The following is a 14,431-nucleotide window of genomic DNA, read 5'->3' as shown; positions in this document are numbered from 1 at the left end:
CAATAAATAAATAACAGTAAAATAAATATTATTACTTTTGTTACCTTTTTCTTCTGTTCGGAGCTTGGAAAAATATGGAGGACTTTTAGAGCTTCGTGCTGATAACGTGTTGTGAAAAAGTAAAAATTTACGGTAAAAAAGTAAAAATCTCAAACTCTCAAAATTATCACACTACACACTTTATAATATTTTTCTCTCAACTCAATTGTGATTTTCTTCACAAATGAGAGATCTATTTATAGAAAATTTTTACAAATAATCCAAAAATAAAATACATCATTACCTACATCATCACACACTAATTTTCAATATTCAACACCTAATTTTCAACATTCAACATTCACATTTTCAACACAAATATTTAACACATTTTTAAATAATATTTCAACAATATTCTTATATATGTCGTCATACTATTTTTTTCTTTATGTATCACTAATTTAATAAGAATAAAAGGTAGATAATATGTATATAAAATATTTTTTATTTTAGGTTTTGTTCCAATAAGTATTCAAAGTTTGATTTTGTTGCACTAACTTCTAATTTTTGGTTATTTTAGTTCGATTTTTGACATCATGTCGGACACACACAACAACTTTTGGTGACACGTCAACAATTTATGGTGTCATAAAACAGGAATATTAAAAGCATTTCTGATATTACATCACCATTTTTTATGTCAAGTCAACATTTCAGTGTATTAGAAACATTAAAAACAAAAAAACAAAAAAAACAAAAGAAGAAGTTAAAGCTACTGCAATAAATCCAAAAACAATTAATGAGAAGTTAGAAGTGGGTTAGAGATCGAAATCCCCATTTATAGATAAATTTTGAAGTTATTTTTGTCCATGAGGTGTTTAAAGAATCAAATATTTGGATTCTTTAACAACAGTAGAGTTTATATATAATATATATCTATAATTTTAAGTGGCCACACCTATAGATCAAGTCGGCTACCATAGCACCTTCATGATTTAAAATAAACTACTAATAAATATTTAAATGTGTGTATGTATACACACACACACACACACACACACATATATAGATCTTACTGTAGCTAAATGCAGTAGAAGAAGGATAGTAGACAAAATACATACAAAATAGTAACGCCAACGGCAACAATCCGACCATGTTCACATAAATTAAGTAGCATGGTTCAAGGTAGCAAATGATCCATGTCTTGCTAGCAAACACAAGCTACACTTTATTACTTAAGAAACATTATAACTTGCTAGCAGTTTATGATCAGCAATTAAAGTAGCAGAAGCAAGCGAAGCCTATACCCCTCCGGTGGCAAGCTCCATGCTGAGCCCTTTCCCAGCTCCTGCATTGTTTGTTACAATTCTCCGTTTTGAAACAAATTCCGGTCCATGTTTGGCTCAACCTCGAGCACAGTTTGATGGCCGCCTCTGCCCTTTGCATCTCTGCATACATGTAATAAAGCTTGTAAATTCATGCATGGTGGGGACTGGGGTTTTAATTTCTTGCTAACTTTTTCTCGAAAAAGTTTATCAAATTCAGAGTTGGTAAATTAATTAATTGCACTGACGGGCTTGGAATCAATATATTATATTCCAACTTCCAACTTGAACAAGATTTTTGATTTTGATATTCGTCAAGAACGAAGAGATTTTATCAAACAAAAGAAACAGATAGAGGGGGAAAAACATCGTATAATGCATGATTGAACATAAGACAAGCCTGAAACAACTTTAAGGCATGCATGAAGTGCTATGTTTTGAACATGCATGCATATCAGTAGAAGAATATGAATTCTGAAAACGGGATGACAAATCAAATGAAAAGGGAAATTTTGAGCCAAGAGCAAACTTTTTCCTTTATTTTTTTCAATTATTATGTATCTAAGAAATAGTTTTTCCACTATAGTTTGTCTGGGAGAAGAGAAGAAGATTAGGGAACATGTATGAGTGGTGAGTACACACCATTTGATGCTAAGAGGATAAAGCAAAAAAAGACAGCAAAGAAAATGTTGAAGCTTATAAATGGAGATTTAGCCATCTTTGCTATATCAATATGTGTGATAGTGTTATATATATGCTTTGGCTTGTTGAGAATGAGTTGGTATTTATAGGAGAGCGAGCAGATTATATAGTCAGGCAAAATAAATTCATAAACNGGTATATATGTTTTCTGATTTAATAGGTATATTGGTAAAGTTAAGATTTAACACATGAAGGTCATGCAATACCCGTATTTCACGTCAGGTCGTGAGAATATTTGTTATTTAACACTAAATTCATATTGCAACTTGAGTATAACGTCAATGGATATAGACTAGGTCTGAGCTCGGGCACGACAAGAATTAAATTTTATTGTTAATATATGATACGGAAAAAGTAATTAAACATCATGTAAGTTGGCCTAGACAGGGTCTTATAAGCATTGTCCTTTTGTGTTTGGATCCAATGGCAGAGTCACTTTTAATATTTTAAATTGATCTATTTGGATTAATATCATATTAATCTAAAATTATAAAAAATTTACATATAAATTTTTTTAAAAAAAATTGAGTCACCCGGACTAAAGGGATGTGTCATGGACTGTGGCTCCGCCACTGTTTGGATCAACGACGATCATTAGATGTGCAGCGAGGGTACCCCAAATTATTATTTTTCATTTGTTTACATAATTTTATTTAATTTCAGTGAAGTTTTATGAGTTATTTTTTTAATTGTATCATTTATTTAGTTACTCCAAAAGTGAAAGTTAAATCCATGAGAAGTCGAGAATCTGCCTTCCCATCAAATTTATTTTCAACAATATTGCCACCAATTTGACAAGTGTGTGTGTGTGTGATGTACTAGCTTGAGGGGATATCTTAATATATGTCCATACAATAAATTCTTATTTCTTTTAAATTAATTAATGTCATATCTAGCTTTACTCAACGGAGTTCTTGCTATCTGAAACCATTATTTCATGATATATCTTATAATTATCACTATTGACCAAATTTTTTCATACAGAATTAAATATGATTCACGTATTTGGATGTGCTTTTGTAAAAGAAGATATGTTCAAAATATTATATTTTAATACTAAATAAAAAGAAATGTAGAAAATGACTTGTTGATACACATAATTTTGGCTGTAACTTTCATGAAGCTACCACCTTATTTAATTGGAGTTCTGAGGACCTCTTCAAATTTTCTGTCATCCACGTATCACAAACTCTTTTGTTGGAACGGGTCAACCGCGGAGTTGACATGTTTTTAAATTTCCTTGTAAATTAGTATATAACTTTTTATGGTAAAATCAAAAGTTGATCAGACAAATATTCNAAAAAAAAAAAAAAAAAAAAAAAAAAAAAAAAAAAAAAAACTTAGCTTGAGCAATCAAATTATACCATCATCCTTGTCAAGTTTATATACAACATAATACGATTGTATTTTTCTTAACTCGAATCAGACAGACTCATACCCCGTATTATATACAAATATGGGTACAACTGTTGCTCATTAGAATTGAACTCTTTTGAGCAATTTTTTAAGTATTAATTAGGCAAAGGGATGAGTACAAATACATAGAAATCGGATCACTTTTATGTGAATTGGGAAATAGTCATGGCCCCGAGACCGGGCTTTGGCCTCTAAGCGGTCTCACCCAATTTTTTTCTGTTCGAGCCCTCCCCACCCCATAGTTTAGGAATTAAAAAAAAAAAAAAAAAAAAAAAAAGTCATGGCCCCAGTTGGATATCTAAATAAAGCAGACTTTGGATTCTTGGTACTCGCATTTCTTGGTCAAATTCAAAGTAATATAGAACTTGTAAAACCTATGTCCAACTATTCTATGTTCATTCTTGTTTTCTATGTCAAAATTCAAGTATTCTATGTCCAACTAATATAACATCTTCAACACCAATTATAAAAATGTGACTTATTAATCGCAGTTCGATTCATCAACCCCGAAACTACAGAGGCGATTCTTAAATTTTTAGGAGAACTTAATTGGTTTATAAATCAATTCAAACCATCTCTTTTCAGAGACTCGATATATATAGAATTGACCATTACACAAAAGTTTGAGATGATTGCGGAGAAATGGATGTGGAAATGGTCAATATGATAAAAAAATATGAATGGTAAATTAAAGGACAAAAGTCAAAAACTTTAACTTGAGAAGGACTTTAATAAATGTTCAAAATTTGTTTACGTCAAAAACATCCATATCAATGTAAAAAATAAAGAAGCATGAAGAAAATAGAAACCTTTTTTTTAAAAAAAAAAATTTATTATGCAAGTTGAATTGCAATTGCAATTGCAATTACAATTACAACATAACCTCACTCACTAATACTCATTCTAAGATTACAAAATTGTGTTGAAATTACTAACACGACCGGAGTATGAGGCACGGCAACCAACAGGAATATCAAAAGATATGAGAGTCATATCTTGAACCTGCAGGACAAACTGTTACATCCGCATGAGCTATCTCTAACTCCCAACGCTGGTAGATCGAGGGATCAAGCTGCGATCACAATGCCATAAGAGTTTCGAATAATGCAGCCATAGCCAATGTTTGGTGAATTTGCAGAAACAGATGCATCAACATTGTAATTCAGTACATTTCCTTGACGTTTAAGCCACTGTTTACTATCATCTGAAGAATCATTTCGTAGGGGTGTCAATCGGGTCGGGTTTCGGGTCAACCCGCGAAATTGATTTTTTTTCCCAACCCGAACCCGAACACGAACCCGTCTAACTTGACTCAACCAGCCTAACCTGAATTTTATTTATTTTTTATTTTTTAAAAAAATTAATGAAAAAATTCGAAAAAATAAAAAATAATAATAATATTTTAATTTAAACACATAATAACAAAATTTTCGATTTAAATTTGAAAGTTTAATTGTAGAAAATTAAAAGTATATTTACTAAATCAAATAAACAATTGTTAAAAAAAATAAAAAATATACCAAATAAATATTAAATGATGAAAATTTATCATATAAATATACAATAAATTTTGTTCAAACATACAATATATAAAAATATAGGTAATATTTTTTTTAAAAAAAAAATTTCAGGTCAAACCGCGATCCAACCCGAAACCCGTCAAACCTGGCACTAACCCGAACCCACCCAACCCGAACCCAAAAAACCCCAACCCAAACCTGATTTTTTTCGTGTTGGATCGTGTCGGGTTGACGGGTCGTGTTGCATTTTGACACCTCTATCATTTTGGGTATAAAATGACTTCTCGGCTTAATTTTAATATATAGGAGTGTCCCATTAGTTTCATGAATTACATTTGACTCAAATGTTTATCCATCATGCATTATAGAATTATTATAAATTCGTCTATAAAGTGAAGTTCACATGAATATTACAAACAAACTAAAAATATGTAACATAAAAATGAGTTACAAAAGAAATCTTTTGAGTAAAATATAATATAACTAAAATTATTTAATTGCACAATGTATTAAATATGGAGATACAGTAGTGTTCTATTCTATATATAATTGATATATGGTGGATGTAAAAGTACCTTTCTTTTTTTAAAACAAAAACAAAAACAAAAGCCAAATATATATAATAGTGAGAAATATTTTTTAATACAGTAGCATTGAAGTTTTTTTGTACACTAAAAAATATTCCTTTTCAAACTGATAAATTCATATATACTTTTTATTTTTTGACTTATTCAATTGTGTATTTATTGAAATTCTACAAATTACAATATGTTAAAATTTATTAAATATCTTGCCACATTGAGCTTGTACTTGGATAAGAGGATTTGATTTGAAACGAAGATTTGATTTGAGAAGTGATTTCAATGATGGATTTGAAATGTCACCATCTTTTCATCCATTTCGGATGTATTTTAAATTCATCATAATTATCATTACATCAACGAGACAATATGGATTTGAAGTATACCCAACATAAAGTCATCCAAGTAATCAAGTTGATTTCAAAATAATAAATTTGAAATCCATATCTTCAAATTCTTCCTTTCAAAACATGAATTTTTAGTAATAAAAATTTTCATATAAAAAATCTATGATATGTATTTAATTTATCCCATCTAGATATTAAATCATGGTTACGCCCCTGGTATCTGGTAAAAAAGTAAATGCCAAACACATATAGTGTTCTAAAAAGCTTAGTCTAGTTTAGTTTAAGAGCTCTAAAGCTCGAAGCTTGCGAAATACCCTTCGCTTTGGACAAAAGCGGTAAAAAAAAGTGGTAAAACATAGGTTTATCATATTAAGCATTATTAAATAGGTTCAAGTGCAACTTAAAAAAAAAAAACAAACAAACAAACAAAATTGATGAATAAGAAGAAGGTGGAACAAAAATTAGCGATTTTCTTATAAAGCGGTGTTAGAAATGTACAATTGTGTTTAATAACGCTTAAGTGCGACTTTTTTCTAAAGCATTATTGATGAGGAAGAATAAGATAAACATAAATTAAAAATTTTACTAGCAAGTAATGCTAGTAACATACAATTTTGGATAATTAAGTATATCAATTATGAATATGCGATAGATTTATCACTTCACAACCTACGAGAGATATTATTGCTAATATATCTAGCATATGTCAGCTTCCAGAAAAGAAAACGACTAAAGTTGATAAGGAAAAAAAGAAAAAAAGAAAAAAAGAAAAAGCAGAATTGTTGCATTATAACCGGCCATATTTTGATTTACTAGAGGATCAATTTTTTTTAAAAAAAAAAAAGAAAAAAGAAAAAGAGTTGATATTTTTTGTTATATTTTGTTTTAAGGATATATTTGTCGCTGGAACGGATACGAGCGCAGCAGCGACTGTTTGGGCGATGACTGCTCTCATAAAAAATCCCGATGCAATGAAAAAATTACAAAACGAAATCAGAGAAACCATAGGAAATAAGGGTTTTGTAAATGAAAATGATGTGCCCAAACTTCCCTATTTGAAAGCAGTCATACAGGAGACATTAAGATTGTATCCACCGGCTCCACTTCTCTTACCTAGAGAAACTTTAGAAGAATGCATCGTAGAAGGTTACACAATCCCACCTAAAACATTGGTTCACATCAATGCATGGGCTATTGCAAGAGATCCCCAGAGCTGGGAAAACGCAAATGAGTTCCTGCCGGAGAGATTCTTGAATAGCTCTATTGATGTAATCGGGAAAGATTTTGAAGTTATCCCTTTTGGAGCTGGAAGAAGGGGGTGTCCCGGAGTGTCGATAGGACTTGCGACGGTGGATATGGCGCTTGCCAATCTTGTTTATTCGTTCGATTGGGAACTGCCTAAGGGAGTTAGTAAAGAAGATATTGATACTGATGTTTTACCTGGAATCACCATGCACAAGAAAAATCCACTTTGCCTTTCGCCAAGAAATTACGTTTTTGCTTGAAATTTATTTTCATCATGCTGTTAGATGATATGTGTTTCATGTTTTTGTACAATTGTCCATTTCATATTATGTACCAGTTAGATTGCATTGGAATATATTAATGCATTTGATCAGTTAGAGACAAGGTTGATTGATTTACACAGAAAAGAATGTGATCACGACTGAAAAATATAGTTTGTCTGTGAAGGAAATGGAGGGCCGAAAATATATTTCAACAATATTCAAAGACGGATATATTTGAGGGCACTACGGGTTGTAGCCCAACATTTTTTATTATTATCTAAGTTAAAGTCTAGCCCAACCCTTGAATACATTGTTTTTCATTTTATGCAATCAGATTTCATGCTCAATGATTCGTCGTTTGGATAAAACTTTTGAATTTTAGAGGACAAATTGTTGCTTCTTGCTACGTAAGGATTCTCTTTTCGAATTTCTGGGATATCAATCATGGATGTTGCTTTTCCAATTTTGTTTTCATTAAAGAATTTAATTTGACATGAGAATGGAGATGAATACAGGATTTTGTGCCACATAAAGTATGAATTAAGTGTTGATCTTTCTTTCACGATCTACTCAACTTTTTACTTTGTGAGCATGTCAACATGCAAGCTTGACATATTATATTTTCATAAGAACTAATTGTTATTTGTTTTTCTGGAAAAGTTTGTTGGAATGCTGGGAGAAGCGCAGTTTGAACTCCAGAAACTTGTTGATAATAACTTGTATATAACTTTTAATTGTTCCTTGGTTTTTGCTTTAATATTTGTTGATGAGTAATTGATTCTTGAATCTTGATCATTATTTGTTGTCGAGTCAGTGACTGACTAGTTTTTTATTTATTTGTTCGATCGTTATATTATTACTTATTTAAGATCATAACTTGAACTGTTTCAAAGTGGAACATCAATATCATGCAAAGAAAGGAAAGATATTAACATCCTCTTTTTTAATATGAGAGATCGTCAAGCTAAAAAAGCACTTCAATTTCTAGAGTCCCTACAATGCACCATCAATCAAGTGAAAGTCTTCTGATTCCCAATATCTCAATTCCTTCGATTTCCTCTCCTAAAGATGAGCATCTGTCATCCTCTATTTGTATTGAATTAGATTCGGGAAAAGAAAAAAAAAACAGATATGTGAATATCATATTAATGTACGAGACAAGATAAGACATTCATATATAAATATGTCGCCTTATCAACCAAATATGTTGGAGTTTCCGGATACAAAATTGAAAGTCAGAATCATCGGTTTCAGAAAAAAAAAATATAGTTGCAAAAATTTCATTAGTTTGAGTATTCACCTTCAACAAATAAGACATATTGTTTATATATTTTTTTAAATGATGTTTATTCGTCTAATATCTTGGCATTTTCAATGAAAGATTTGACAATTGGAAAAAATAAACCGACAAAAAACGTATGTTTTTCTTGTCCTTATTTGCCTCGTACAATGTTCGAGAGATGAGTGGTGGGAAGAGTCTCATTTGGCAGCTCAAGGACCATGGTAGATTCATGGTATACTAGTGAGTTTTCGTACGCTTACGTGCATATATATGAAATTTTTTTGTTATTTTTATTATATATTATTTTTTATATTAGAAATTATAAAATCATTTAAAAACTCAAAAGTTTGGATAAAAATTAAAGAAAATATTTTAATAGTTTTAAAAATTTTGGAAAGTAAATATGTTAGTGATAAGAAAATACACAAATTTACTAAAATATATTTTTATAATATTATTTACTAAATGAAATATAGTACTTTTATAATTTTAGAGGGATACTGTTGGTATTTGGAAAACCATTATTTCATGATATATCTTATAATTTTCACTATTGATCAATCTTTTTCATACAGAATTAAATATGACTCACTTATTTGGACCAATAATGATAATGACAATGGTCACGATAATTCCGAGTTACAGTATCTAATTACTAGTTATTATTTTTTGGTTAAAGAAGATATGTTCAAAATATTATATTTTAATATTAAATAAAAAGATAATGTAGAAAATGACTTATTGGTACACATAATTTTGGCTGTATGACTTTCATGAAGCTATCACCTTATTTAATTTCACAATCACTCCTGCGAGACGGTCTCACGGGTCAATTTTGTGAAACAGATATTCTATATGGGTCACACACGAAAAAGTATTACTTTTATGTCAAATATATTAATTTTTATTGTAAATATGGACAGAATTTATCCGTATCACGAATAAAGATCGAGACCGTCTTATGAAAGACCTACTCATTTAATTTAGTTGGATGGATTGCCATTAGCATCCATATCTAGGACTCTATAATATCTTAATCACATTACAACTCACTATTTTATTTATTTAATTTCAATACTAGCGGCTAGCCTCTTAAATGTTAAATAATTTTCAAAAGTTACAATTCATTCTTTCTCAAATTAAAAATACTATAATAATTGTATTTTAAAATTTAATCGTAATTTTAATCTTATATTATAATAGTTATAATTATAACCTCATTAGTTAACTATAGTAATTTAAAACACACCTTAAATATCGGTATGAAATATAAATTTGATTTAATTTCAATAATTGATTAAACCAATTTATGTTTGTATTTTGGTTTGTTTAATTTTATATAGATGATCATTTTTTAAATTTTTAACGTATTATTTATTTATTATTAAATTTAAAAATTAAAAAATTCCTATAATATCAATGTTTTAAAATAAATATTTATAATGTACATATTTTAAATATTTAATTTTGTTTAATTCTACAACGTTGTTACAAATTTGAATGTATTTTATTTAGTTGGCAAAAAGCTGACGTATTTAAATATATAATTTAATTAAAATTAGAAAATTTATAACACAATCATTTTTATTAGAAAATCATAATCCTAAGTTTTAAATAATATAATATAAATACAATTTTGTTTTTTGCGCGATATTAAAAAATTTAGTCAATCCCAATATTTATTTATATTTTAAATTTATGTATCCCTACTAAACATTTGGATACATTTTTTTGTTATTTTATCATTTATTTGTATATGATAAAAATTATGTAAAATATTAAATTTTTAGTTGTTTTTTGCAAGTTAAATTTTTAGTTATTGTACAACATTTTTTAAAAGATTTTTTTAAGCTAAATCAAGATTTTATAATTTAAGGAAAGTAAATATAAGAATAAATTTGTCTAATAATTAATTAATTAGATGATGCGGAGTGTTATTATATACAAATAAAATACAATAAAACCAAAATTTTAAGCTCATTATATATGTATCCCAGGGATAACCAAAACTGCATACCTTCTGTGCGTCATCACTCGAACTTAGGAAGGCAAAAATGATTCTACTTCTTCTCTTGATCTTGCCAGTTCTTTTCTTCTTCCTCTTCAAAAACCAGAAAGAACGACGATCGAAAACCCTCTATCCGCCATCTCCTCCGGGTCTCCCCATCATCGGAAACCTTCACCAATTCGACTCAAGCAATCCTCACCTCTATCTATTCAAACTAGCAAAAAAATATGGTCCTCTCATGTCCATGAAGCTGGGTAAAGTTCGAGTTCTCATAGTTTCTTCTGCGAAAATGGCGAAAGAAGTTCTAAAAACCCATGACCTCGTCTTCTGTAGCAGGCCACCTTCTCTTGGTATGCAGAAACTATCCTACGGTGGATTGGATATAGCTTTCTCCCCCTACAACGATTCTTGGAGGGAGTTAAGAAAGCTTAGCGTTCTTCATTTGTTAAGCAACAAACAGGTCCATTCATTTCGGCCGATTCGGGAAGATGAAGTGACCCGAATGATCAAGAATCTAGAAGTAGCTGGTTCTTCCGGTGAAGATAATGCTGTCAATCTGAGCGTGACCATGTTGAACTTGACGAGTACTTTGATATGTAGGATTGCTTTTGGCAAGAGATTTGGTGAAAATGAATCTGAGAGACGGAGATTCGATGAACTTATGATTGAATCCCAGGCTATGCAGGGCGGGTTCTTTGTTTCTGATTTTTTACCTTGGTTCAGTTGGGTGGATAAGCTATCAGGAATGTTGTCCAGGCTTGACAAGACTTTCAGAGACATGGATGAATTCTATCAAGAGATGATTGATGAACATTTGGTTTCGAGTTACAAGAATAAAATAATGAATCCCAACAATATTCTCGATATGTTGATTCAGCTAAAAGAGCAGAAGTTGTGCTCCATCGATTTGACTTGGGATCGTATCAAAGCTGTGCTATGTGTAAGTCATCCCTAATCCCTTCTTATAATATTTCTTGTTCATAGAAAATAATTCAAATGGAGAAAAGGAAAAAGAAATTAAAAACAGAAATCATTTTCTCTCATAAAAATATTTGGTCTCATATGTATATGCCTTTTCTTTTGACCCAGATTACCAAATTATTTCAGAATTAGAAAAAAAATACCAAATTTTGCCCTAATTGTAATTTGGTCAAATTTTGTATCAACTTTTAGTTTCAGAATAATAATTTTGCTTATTTAATAATTTTAATTTTTTTTCATTTGAATGGTGGTTGAGTGTCAAATATTGCTAATATATCTAGCATATGTCAGCATCCAGAAAAGAAAACCACTAAAGCTGATAAAGAAAAAATTAAAAAAAGAAAAAGAAAACGCAGAATTGTTGCATTAAAACCGGCCATATTTTGATTTACTAGAGGATTAAATTTTTTAAAAAAAAGAAAAGAAAAAGAGTTGATATTTTTTGTTATATTTTTTTTAAGGATATATTTGTCGCTGGAACGGATACGAGCGCAGCAGTGACTGTTTGGGCGATGACTGCTCTCATAAAAAATCCCGATGCAATGAAAAAATTACAAAACGAAATCAGAGAAACCATAGGAAATAAGGGTTTTGTAAATGAAAATGATGTGCCCAAACTTCCCTATTTGAAAGCAGTCATACAGGAGACATTAAGATTGTATCCACCGGCTCCACTTCTCTTACCTAGAGAAACTTTAGAAGAATGCATCGTAGAAGGTTACACAATCCCACCTAAAACATTGGTTCACATCAATGCATGGGCTATTGCAAGAGATCCCCAGAGCTGGGAAAACGCAAATGAGTTCCTGCCGGAGAGATTCTTGAATAGCTCTATTGATGTAATCGGGAAAGATTTTGAAGTTATCCCTTTTGGAGCTGGAAGAAGGGGGTGTCCCGGAGTGTCGATAGGACTTGCGACGGTGGATATGGCGCTTGCCAATCTTGTTTATTCGTTCGATTGGGAACTGCCTAAGGGAGTTAGTAAAGAAGATATTGATACTGATGTTTTACCTGGAATCACCATGCACAAGAAAAATCCACTTTGCCTTTCGCCAAGAAATTACGTTTTTGCTTGAAATTTATTTTCATCATGCTGTTAGATGATATGTGTTTCATGTTTACGTACAATTGTCCATTTGTTTCATGTTTTTGTACAATTGTCCATTTCATATTATGTACCGGTTAGATTGCATTGGAATTAATGAATTTGATAAGTTAAAGACAAAATAACAGGTTGATTGATTTACACAGAAAAGAATGTCACGACCGAAAAATAGAGTTTGTCTGTGAAGGAAATGGAGGGCCGAAAATACATTTCAACAATATTCAGAGACGGATATATTTGAGGGCACTACGTACGGGTTGTAGCCCAACATTTTTTATTATTATATATCTAAGTTAAAGTCTAACCCAACCCTTGAATACATTGTTTTTCATTTTATGCAATTAGATTTCAGCACAATAGCGATCAAAAACAGGTACATTATACACACAAAAGTACTTTTATTTCAGTTGTAGCACTTCGTGGAGGTGAGGCATTTCTTCTAATTTTGAAAGAGCAGGGAGGAAATTTATCCCTTCGACTTGTCTACTTCTAGAAATTTTGCTTGTGATTATTTGTTTCGTGATTGAAGGTGTTTGAAAAAGAAAATTCTTATTTCATGCTCAATGTTTTGTCATTTGGATAAAACTTTTGAAATTTTAGAGGACAAATATATAATTGTTGCTTCTTGCTACATTCTGACTCCATAAGATCAGGGTTCTCTTTTTGCATTTCTGGGATATCAATCATGGATGTTACCTTTCGAATTTTGTTTTCGTTAAAGAATTTAATTTGACATGAGAATGGAGATGAATACAGGATTTTGTGCCACATAAAGTATGAATTAAGTGTTAATCTTTCTTTCACGATCCACTCAACTTTTTACTTAGTGAGCATGTCAACATGCAAACTTGACATATTATATTTTCATAAGAACTAATTGTTATTTGTTTTTTCTAGAAAAGTTTGTTGGAATGCTGGGAGAAGAGCAGTTTGAACTCCAGAAACTTGTTGATAATAACTTGTGTATAACTTTTAATTGTTCCTTGGTTATTGCTTTGGTATTTGTTGATGAGTAATTGATTTTTGAATCTTGAACATTTTTTGTTGTTGTGTCAGTGACTGTGACTGACTATCACTTTATTTATTTGTTTTATCGTAATTTTATTACTTGTTTAAAATTATAATTTGAACTATTTCAAAATAGAATAACACTATGTTGCAAATAAAAGAAATACATATTTAAGATGATAAATTATCAAGTTAGAGAAAATACTTCAAATTCTGAAGTCAATATAATGTGACATCAATCCAGTGAAAGTCTTTTCATTCTCAATATTTAAATTCTTTCAATATCTTCTCCTAGGACGATCATTGGTCATTTTCTATTTGTATTGAACGAGATCCGGAGAAAAAGAAAACAGATGTGTGAATATCATGTTAGTATACGAGATGAGATATGTTTGAGTATTCACCTTCAACAAAGACATATTGTTTGTATTTTTTTTTCTTAAATGAAAGATTTGATAATTGGAAAAGGTAAACCAAGGAAATACGCATGTTTTTCTTGTCCTTATTCGCCTCATACTATGTTTGAGAGATGAGTGGTTGGAAGAGTCTCATTTGGCTGCTCAAGGACAATTGAAGATTCATTGTGTACTAGGATATTTGTATAAGTTACATGCATATATAAGAAATTTTTTATGTTAAATTTTTTTGTTATTTTTTTTATATATTTTA

The 14,431-nt window shown here is 30.3% G+C and overlaps 3 protein-coding genes across 3 annotated transcripts; 2 read left to right on the top strand and 1 right to left on the bottom strand.

Moving 5' to 3' along the window:
- Positions 1-1,068: 1,068 nt before the first annotated feature.
- Positions 1,069-2,055, bottom strand: LOC140961460 (defensin-like protein 1). The gene is made up of 2 exons (XM_073419987.1): positions 1,947-2,055; positions 1,069-1,427 (listed from the first exon to the last, which is right to left on the bottom strand). Exons 1-2 carry the CDS (start codon positions 2,020-2,022, stop codon positions 1,249-1,251), a joined length of 255 nt encoding a protein of 84 aa, XP_073276088.1. The 5' UTR covers positions 2,023-2,055; the 3' UTR covers positions 1,069-1,248.
- Positions 2,056-5,892: 3,837 nt separating this feature from the next.
- LOC140966820 (cytochrome P450 83B1-like) lies at positions 5,893-7,462 on the top strand. The gene is made up of 2 exons (XM_073427088.1): positions 5,893-5,903; positions 6,523-7,462. The coding sequence occupies exons 1-2, from the start codon at positions 5,893-5,895 to the stop codon at positions 7,373-7,375; spliced, it is 864 nt and encodes a 287-aa protein (XP_073283189.1). The 3' UTR covers positions 7,376-7,462.
- Positions 7,463-10,641: 3,179 nt separating this feature from the next.
- On the top strand, positions 10,642-12,770 carry LOC140971512 (6,7,8-trihydroxycoumarin synthase-like). The gene is made up of 2 exons (XM_073433808.1): positions 10,642-11,608; positions 12,111-12,770. The coding sequence occupies exons 1-2, from the start codon at positions 10,715-10,717 to the stop codon at positions 12,723-12,725; spliced, it is 1,509 nt and encodes a 502-aa protein (XP_073289909.1). The 5' UTR covers positions 10,642-10,714; the 3' UTR covers positions 12,726-12,770.
- The last annotated feature ends 1,661 nt before the right edge of the window (positions 12,771-14,431 follow it).

This window comes from Primulina huaijiensis, chromosome 2 (assembly GCF_012295235.1).
Source record: "Primulina huaijiensis isolate GDHJ02 chromosome 2, ASM1229523v2, whole genome shotgun sequence".
Classification (NCBI taxonomy): domain Eukaryota; kingdom Viridiplantae; phylum Streptophyta; class Magnoliopsida; order Lamiales; family Gesneriaceae; genus Primulina; species Primulina huaijiensis.
This window is presented reverse-complemented; position numbering and strand designations above follow the sequence as displayed.